Source organism: Halichoeres trimaculatus, unplaced genomic scaffold (genome assembly GCF_033239565.1).
Source record: "Halichoeres trimaculatus isolate MK-OKI-2021-1 unplaced genomic scaffold, fHalTri1.1 fHalTri1_scaffold_12, whole genome shotgun sequence".
Taxonomy (NCBI): domain Eukaryota; kingdom Metazoa; phylum Chordata; class Actinopteri; order Labriformes; family Labridae; genus Halichoeres; species Halichoeres trimaculatus.
Genome location: NW_027437190.1, coordinates 8124367 through 8134040, shown reverse-complemented (window position 1 = coordinate 8134040; position 9674 = coordinate 8124367). Strand labels below are relative to the sequence as shown.

Sequence of the window (9674 nt, the reverse complement as noted above, 5' to 3'; positions counted from 1 at the left end):
GAATGTAAATCTGCAATGGCCAGATTTCTCTTAGGAAAGAGATTTTAATATATCATAATATATGATATTTCAGGGACTTCCTGGTTAAAAAGATAATTAAATGAAACGTAATGACTTAAAGCGGTGGTTCTCAACAACCCATCGTCATCACCCCTTAATGACAAGCGGTGAATCAAAACGAGGTCCTTGGCAGCCTCTTACATTCAGTTTGTAAGAATATGGTAGAGTCTGAACCTGAGATAGTTCAGAATATCCCAGTTTGTCAGTTTTGACAGGTGCCAACTCCTCACTGTACGAAATATCAACATTTTTATCCTCCTTTCTCCACAATTTAATAATCAATATAGATGACGTGTCTATATAGTAGTTGTCGTATTTGCGTATCATCATGTTTGATAATCAACATCCAGTTAAGTTAGGTAAATAGACGCTCCACTGTACAAAACATCCCCTTCAAAATAAAAGCATAGGATTTTTTTTTTCCTTTGTGCAAAAGCCTGTGACCCAGAGAAAACAGTTCATTGACCCACTTTTGGGTCACGACTCAGCAATTGAGAAACACCGACTAAATGCATCAAAAAGCTGCAAACTCTTTATCAGTGGTGTTCACTGTGAACACTCTTACCTGCACTTACAAAGGTGCTTACTAGAGCCTACATACACTTTGAGTTGCACATCTTTTACTGTGGTATTTGTTCAGGTAGGTGTTAATTCTCTGTCTCATGTGAAGGATTTCAGCTCATTCTACATTTGGCATCACCTGAATGTTTTCATGTTGTGTTTGCTGTGACAAGGAAACAAAAAGATTAAGATGCCGCTTCAGATTAGCCTCAGTGAGCAGGAGTAGAGAGGCCTGCTGGGTAACTGCTACTGGTCCAACCGCAAGACATCGAAGAGTTTCTCTCCATCTCTCCACAAAAACATTCAACCGTGTCTTTAAAAAAAAAGTACTGATGAGAAACTGGTTCATAAGCACCATGTCTCTGACCAAAACCACAGAGCAGAGCCTGGACCCCGACTAAAATATGGTTCCAAAGGAGGGGATCACTGAAGGTCCGGCCTCTTGTACGGCTTTCAGATTGATTTACAGAGGATTTTAAGAAAGCATGAAGAATTGAACATATCGGTACGGATCACAGAATTAGGCCTGTTAGATTTTTCTTTTTTAACATTTGCAGGTGTAAAATAATACACAGCTCGAAGGTCTTTCTATGAACAGCAACATTTCTTTAATAAAAAAAGGATCACTATGAAACAAAACACAGATTTCCAGTCATGACATGTTTCATGTTAATGACACTTGATTTGAGTTTAATGAACATTAAACTTGTTTTTAAGGCATTTCTTTGACATCAAATTTGGCTGATAAGACAAACAGAAACACATCTTAACCACTAGATCATTAGAAGAAGAGAATATCTACAGCATTTACACATTTTACACTTCAAAGTTTGTACGAGGCACATTTTTCAGTATCAAAATGTTTTTTTTTGGCACAGAAGACTTTATGTTCTCTGTTTAACATGTGTGGAAGAGAACGTCTGTCGACAGATTTCAGCCCCTTAAAACAGATATAAAAATGTAGTTATCAAAAATACTTCATATTAAGGAAAAACTGATACTTTGTACATTCTTCTCCAGAGAGCACACATATATAAACCTGCTTATCACATCGCCCCAGACAAGCTAAAAAACCTGACTTATCAAACTGTTCAAAGAGTTACACCTTTAATTTGTCCATCATGTCACAGACTGAAACTCTCCAGCCCCACATCCAGACGCTCTTTAAAGTTCTAAAAACCAGAGTCACGATTTGGTCCAAAGATGTAAACTCACATTTCAAATACTGACACTTTGAGAAACTTCAGGGAAAACAGGTCAACTACGTGAACATTTCACTGGTGGTTTAGGACTCTCTGTAATCCTGCTGCTGGACTGTAATCCTATTTTGGATTTTGTTTATTTACAAACAAACTTAATTTGACCCTGAATCAGCTCACCCCATGGAAAAGAGACATAATATTTAAGGTTTAATATGAAACACTTGAGAATAACCTCAGACATGAAAAATGACTTACACAATCTACAACTCATTACTCACTGAGTAAGCTACATATCTACATACATTCATCATGTTATGAACACTGAGTCAACTAGCATCACATAAAATATGGAGTTACAGCTACAGGTGCTAGTACACTAAAACATGTCTCACAGTTGAATTGGAGTATCATCTGGGCCCTGTTTGTTTACATTTATTGGTAAACAGGCTATGAAGTCTGAAACATATTCCTTGTCTCTATGAAAAGATCTCATTTCTGTGCCTGACAGGCTCAGATTATTTATGCAAGTGTCTGATGACATCACAGAAAGGATCATTTCTAACCACAAACAGCCAATACACCACTCTGCACACACACCAGACCACCAATGTGATTGATTCACTGCAGATGACACAATACCGTGTGGAGCAAAAATTGGCTGTGACAAACAAGAACCTGGGCATGCATGCACATCTAGTCTTTACACAAATGGGACCATTGGTAATAACGCACCATTGTGGAACGGATTTGGCAGTTCCAGAAGTGTCCACAAGAGGCTACACCCTAAAGTGATTCAGTCCCCATAGAGCCCCTTGTTATCATGTTTAGTTGTACAGTGGAAACCATTTATTTGGTTTATATAAGGGTCTGTATCCACTAACAGTGTTTTTGCACAAGCAGCTCCTCTTTTCTATGCAAAGACAGCAAAGTTCAGTGTTTTCAGTGGCCCCTTAGCGTAAAAACAGTCTCAGCATTCATCTGCTAAATTGCTATTTCCTCTGTTTCCATTGTCATTATTTCAAATGTTTGCAATACACCTGTTGACTCCAACAGTTTTTACTGTATCTGTCTGATCAGTTTGCTGTCATTACTTTGCTGTTTCTGTTAATACAGCACATACTTGACCAAATTCTGGTTGGGTATGTTCACTATTCTCTTTTAAATCTATTTTAAATCTATTTTTCTCTCCTTCTCTAGGGATCTTTTCTGTAATGTTGTCAGACACCAAAGGATTTCAAGGATCATGTTGAACCAGCTGGTGTTTTATGCACCAAATTATATGGGAAAAGGGCCCAGTGTGCAGAGTGTTACATGGAACTTGGCTCAGAAGTTAATACTGAAAGAAATTTTGTGTACCTACTATTTCAGTAGATAGTTTTATTAAATAAGATGAAAACTTAAAGAAAACACAGGCAACCACTGATGCTGTGTCCTCTGTGAAATCCATGTGTTCATCTGATGGTGGTGGTTGGTTGTGGGGGGGATCCATGAAGGCAGGTGATGTTTAGAGGTTGGTCTGAGTCATTAAGCAGATATTGTGCTGACTGTACGCTGCCTCTGATGATCATGGTGTTTCCCTTGTTTCCTCTTCCTGCAGTAGGCGTACAGAGCTGTGAGGGGAACGCAGCTGACCGACGACACCAGCAGCAGCCCGATGAACAGCTGACCAAAGACCGGGTACTCGGTCACTACCGACTTACCCTGAGGAGACAACAGACATTGTCAGTGTCCACATAAAATCCCACTTTACATACCTTATGTTCTGCTTTTCCTCATCCTGGCACAAAAAGGCTTTCACATTAAAACTTCTAAGTGCTCAAATGTTACTTTGACAATTCTAGCCGGTGTAAGTCAATAAGGAAATGATTTGATTTGTTTTCTCAGTAAAACCTTACAGATGACTTTACTGTCTCATTATATAGTTTAAAGTCTTCCTCAGATAATAAACCCTTACTGTAAAGCTAGCGGGCACTGGCAGTAAAAGATCCCTTAGGTAATTCCTCACTCATTAAGACTGCCACTCCTTATCCAAATACCTCTGGTTTGACTGGTGTAGATACATTTCATGAACATGTTCGATCGGTGTATAAGGATCATAAAGCTTTCATTTTCAAACTTTGATCAGGTGGCGTTTTGTTTTAACTGTTTTCAGTATCCGACTTTTTAGATGAGGAAAGTCTCTCAGTCAGTGATGAAGTGAAACATCATCTATACGTCAGGTCTTCTCACTGTAACCATAAAGTCTGTAGGGAACTTTGTGTTGTGTAACATTAAGAATGACCCAATGATCTTTGCTCCTTCTTGTTCCATATGTTGTTGGAAACTCATAACTGAGCTTTTTGTTTGAGTGTTGGGAAAGAGTTACGTCCAAACACAGCCTCGTAAAGTTCCTGTCAGCTGATTCTCCTTCTCTGTTTATGGACTCAGTTTTGAAACACTGAGAAGATCAAATCTCGTGGTATAACTTCCACCAGGGATGCCACTACTTATGTAATCATTCACTTTTAACCATGCTGAAACCTCCAGTGTTATCAAACAAGACAACTGTGACAATACATACATAAAAAAAGTTTAATGAGGAAAATATAATTTGTGTCCAATTGTCGGTGCTAATCCTATGACCCAAGCACAGGAGCTCAGACTGTGTAGTTGTTTAACTTGGTTAAAGTTAATAGGTGTGTTAGAGGTGGCCCTTGATGGCTTACAAGAAATATTAAAAAGATCAGGCTTCCTCTGAAGGAGTCTTGGTTTATGGCAAGACATTAGAGTTTGACACATTGCTAAGGAGACACCATTAAATAAGAGGATAAGACCTGAAAATTAATGCTGCATGTGATAGCTTTCATCATCAATGTCTCTAGTAAACACATGGTAAACGTGGGGTCGATCTAATAAAAAACTTAGGATAAATTTGTACAAATATGTACCCTGTGAATCAGAAAGATGTAACTTCCAACTCAAATTTCCAGACTTCCTGTACACATTTCACCATGACAATAATTGAATGTTTTGTAGGTCTTGGCATGGTAGTTAAGCTAAAAAATGTAATGCATGTAGGTGAAAGAGGCTGGGGGGAGCTGCAGTTTTAAGTCACTAGGGGGTGCTATGGAGCCTGTAACATCACAAAAGCACAGGAATCATACATATTTCACAAAGTCTGGTGGGTGTACCAAGTTTTGTTAGTTTTCAAGTATGATGAAGAAACCGAATTTAGAAACAAAGTCAGAGATGAAAGAACAAAAAACCAGTGGCGGCTGGTGGAGTTTTATCCATGGGGGGCTATGACTACAAAACAGACATATACTAGTAAGCAAGCAAACGTGCTAGGGTATAACACCTGTGTATTTACATCAATAATAACAAAAAAAAAAGCAACATTATACTGTCAAGGTCCGCGCTCTTTCACATTCACCTTCTCCTGATACATTCTGATACGTTTCTCTCTCCATTTTAAGTCTCTGTCTGATCGTCTCCTACTCCCACGGCTTGACCTGTCAATCAACCGCACTGTATAACAGATGGCTGTGACGTCGGCTCCATAGCAGTAGGGTGGTGGTATGCAAATCCAGCTGCATTCAGCTCTGGGCGCAAAAAAGGTGCCCCGATATGGTCTTATTTCTTGTAATGAAGAGGAGCCACTGCGCATGTACAATTTATAACAGGGGTCTATGGCCAAAGATTTCTGCTCCCCAGGGTGGAAACACGTGTAAATATATAAATATATACATATAGTTCAGGACATTATATTTTATTATATTTATTATTTCTTTTTCATTTTTCATGTCTCATTCTTCAAGGTAATGTTGACAGTAATGGGGGTGGGGCGGCGCCCTAGCGCCCTCTATTGACCAACCGCCACTGCAAAAAACGTGCATTTCAAGAAGTTGGTCCGTTTTTTTTTTCCCCAGTCATGATAACACACATTCAAGTTACATCAGGGGGGCTTGCTGACTTTTAGTCGGGTTGGGCCTTAATCCCTTGGGTTACAACAGGGTCCTCACCAACCCCACAGTCGTCAGACTCTGGCCCCAACAAATCCTCGAGTGTCCCCTAGAGGCTGTGTTTACAAGTGTCAAACCTCATAGAGCTCAACTTTTGTTTTGGTCAAGGGGATGATCTGAACACACATGAGTTAGTATAGGAGAGTCGTCTGCATAACGGGGTAGCCACAAAAAGTGATCCTCTTCAGAAATCGCTTTAAGGGACAGGGAGTTTTTGATAATTTATTCAAAAGACCTCTTGTTTCATGTTTAGTGTCAGTTTGGCCCTGTAGAACTGCAGATTATTTATGTTAGATGGTATACTTTGGGACAAAAAGCTGCTTCATCTGGTTATTGGGCAGACTTTGGCTCAGGTTGGTCCAGTCTAACCCCTGTATGGATTCACACCAGCAAACTGACTGATAAACATCACAATCCAGACAAGGGTAGAGGAAAAGTTTGAAGGTGCAGCTCACCTTGTCTTTGTCCCACGCCTGGTAAGTGGGGGTCCCTCCCTGGATGTAGTTGATGATGTAGAAGATGAAGAGCGCGATAAGGAGAAGGGGGCTGACTGCTTTCCACATGATCTTCCAGTACCAGTTGGGACGATGACCGAGCATGTCTTCTATATCTTTTTCAAACCTAAAATGAGACATATTTAATAACCCTGAATCTTTGGGTAGTACTGTGGTGTTTGGTTTCTTTTGGCTGGTGAGAGTGTCTTGTTGTATTATGTGTATTTCAGTTCATGTATCATGCAGTCAGGTTGTGGGTGGACCATCACACACAAACCTTTTGATCCCGTAGATATAACTGACAGTGATGACTTCGATGAGGACGATGAAGAGCAGAGAGAAAGTTGCTCCGTAGTCGTTGAACATTGTGAACCAGTAGTTTCCTGATGTTGTGGTGAAGCCGAGACCAACCAGCAGACAGAATAAACACACGATACCTGTGAAAACACACACAGTGCCCAGTCACTGATGGCTGTGTATTATAACTAATAAATCTTTTTATTCACTGTATAATGACACTGACTATAGTGCAACAGACTGCACACTGTTCATATTCAGGAGCCCATGTGTGAAAAGTCTAATAGGTGGTGTATTTCACTGTATCACAGTGGAGTCATCAGAAAATCTTACCATTGAACAACTCATTGCTTATGCCGGCAAATATCTTGAAGTCTCTTAGCGGGGTGATGATGGCAGTGACGTTGCCCAGCATGCTGCCCATCCCCAGCAGCAGGAGCATAAAGAAGTAGAGCACGGACCACAGCTGAGGCAGAGGCATGTTCTTAATGGCCTCGCTATAAACGATGAAAGCCAGACCGGTTCCTTCTACAGCCTGAGGAAAAGGAAGAAACACAGTTAAGGACTGGAACAGAATCCCAATCTAAAGTAATTGTTGTAAAAACCATGGACAAAGTCAATATCCATTAGTTTCTGAAGAGGAGTAATGAAGCCCAGAGAGGGTTGGTCAACAGATGTCTTGGGGTCGAACAGAAAAACTGTCAGAAAGGTGGAGCTGAGGTGGACCTTTAGCTTTCTAGTGGACTTGCCGGCCAACTCAATCATACCCTATCTGTGCAAATTCATGTCAAATTGTTATATGTATGTTATCTCAATTGCTCACATTATGCATCAGATGATAGTGATGAGCTGTTAGCAACTGACCCTCTGATACATAGAGCTGCATTCACATCCTGAAGGGACTCTGATCTGTATTAAATGCCTTCAGACCAAGGTTATTATACCAAAAACAATAACTAAAGGAGAAATGAAAAAACGAGATGTAAAAACATTTTCATAAACTGAAATAAAAATGAAACAAGGCTTTAAAAAAATCCCAAATCAAAACAATAGAAAAATACCAACTTAGACTGTATTGTGAGTGATTCTCGCTTTAAGGATGCACTAATACAGGACTCACTGTGTCAAGCTCCTCGTTCAGGTCACAGGGAACTTCAGGAAGGCCCAGCTCAGCAAACTGGTGTGGGAACGTCTCGTTCAGTCTCTGGATCCACTCGAAGATGTTGTCCATGTTGATGGTGTCCTCTGACAGACTGAAGGCGTTCAGGAGCTTGATTCGAGTACTGGAGGAGGAGGACAGAGGACACATGTGAAGAGGAAAGATCTCCATCGAAACAGAACCAATACATCTTCTTTTAATATGTGCTGAAAGGCTTTTCTGCATGATGCCACAGGGCTGTTCTAACATCCAACAGGCAGTGACCCATTTCAAACAGGGGAAAAAACAACAAATAAACAGTGGACTCATTCTCTCCTGCTGGGTTTAAAGATCAGCGTAAAGCCTGATGGGGTCTGAGTCCACCTGGCCTGACTCCCTCACATGAGTCGGGCTGTGGTCCAAGGGAAAACTGCCCCACTGACTGAGCTCTTTGGACTTGGTGAGGTCAGCCGAAAGTCTATGAACCACTAAACAATTAGTAGTAGGCATAGTTATTAAGTGCTGGGCTTCAGCTGTTTTGAGCAGACGCTGTTTTTGGTCTGATCACTGGTATCAATTTACATCTGGGTTAAAATGATTGATTTTGTGAAAATGGTGGTTTCACTGTATGTAGTGAGGTTAAATTTGACTGATTTTTATTTTTTACTACAGCCCTATAAAGTATACACAGGCTGGTGGGATGGTAAATAACCAAGCTTTAATGCAGATTTGCAGATTTTAACTTTGTCAGGTCTGTGCCATCTCACAAGACAAAACTTTTTCTGGTTCATTTACCGATAAGCAGAGCACCATGAACATCCCTCATAACATTGGTTTCTTCTTGTAATCAAGCTAAATATGATCTGACTTTGACATGGTTTGTTTTATTTTGAAAGTCATCGAGTGTTTTTAGGTGGTTTCCCCTTGTACAACTTCCCATCCCATTGAGTATGTACTACAGTGAACTGATGCATCACTACTCAGGCATCTGGTAGGACCGTCGCGTGTCTGCTGCAGCCTGCCGGATCAGGGATGCAGCTGGACCATGACATAGCAGATCCCGTGTAAGTTGACACATTGACCTGTCTGATCTGGAGCTGTGACGGAGTGGAGCCAGATGGAGAAGCATCTGGTGTATTTTGACCGTTAAGTTATTGTAATGTTCTCTGTTAGGTCTCCCTTCTGTCCTTTCTCTATCTCTAGTCTACTGTCTACAAATAAATTGGCTGATGTCAATCTTATATAAATAGAAATGTTAAAAAGAGGTCTACTAATTCAACTACAGAGACTCAATAACATCCTAGGAAAGAAGTCAAAGGCAGATAACAGCCTCTGCTGTTTAGACTGGGGTGTTATGTTTATATTCACTCCTTATCTTGATGATTGAAAAAGGCTATTTTGTGCACAGACTGAACCACCATGATACCCCAATGCTTCACACTGACTCTATCAGTTAATGTGCCTTATAAATGATTTTCACCCTCAGTAAATAAACATGCATTGATAACCCAATGAGCAGCCAACACACACACACCTCTCCAGACAGTTCTCGTAGTTGACGGTGGCCTTGAACCCGTAGATGGAAAAGGTGACAATGCTGGCGAAGATGGAGGTGCTACTGTTGATTAGGGAGACGACGATGGCCTGCCGCTCAAAGTTGTTGTTGTAATGGTTGTAGCTGGCGAACGCAATGAGTGACCCGAAACCCAAACCCAGGGAGAAGAAGATCTGAGTGGCTGCGTTGATCCAGGTGGTGGGGTTGGCAAGCTGCTCCATCTAAAAGACGACAAACACAGGTGTAGGTTCATAAGCACACAGACATATGAGTCATAGAAAGCCTTGACCACACTTTAAACCCCCGCAGTGTACCAACAGTTTTTGGTCACTCACAGGCTGTGTGAGCCAATAAATCTCCAAACTT

General features: G+C 40.8%; 1 protein-coding gene across 1 annotated transcript in view; it reads right to left on the bottom strand.

The window, feature by feature from the left end:
• Positions 1–1251: 1251 nt before the first annotated feature.
• Positions 1252–9674, bottom strand: part of slc6a20 (solute carrier family 6 member 20) — a 14985-nt gene continuing 6562 nt past the window's right edge. Inside the window, exons 6-11 of the mRNA XM_074683917.1 lie at positions 9288–9529; positions 7736–7898; positions 6949–7150; positions 6596–6755; positions 6280–6445; positions 1252–3524 (exon numbers count right to left, since the gene is read on the bottom strand). Of these exons, the coding sequence (XP_074540018.1) occupies positions 3348–3524; positions 6280–6445; positions 6596–6755; positions 6949–7150; positions 7736–7898; positions 9288–9529 (1110 nt within the window). The 3' untranslated portion in view covers positions 1252–3347. The remainder of the gene's footprint in view (positions 3525–6279; positions 6446–6595; positions 6756–6948; positions 7151–7735; positions 7899–9287; positions 9530–9674) is intronic.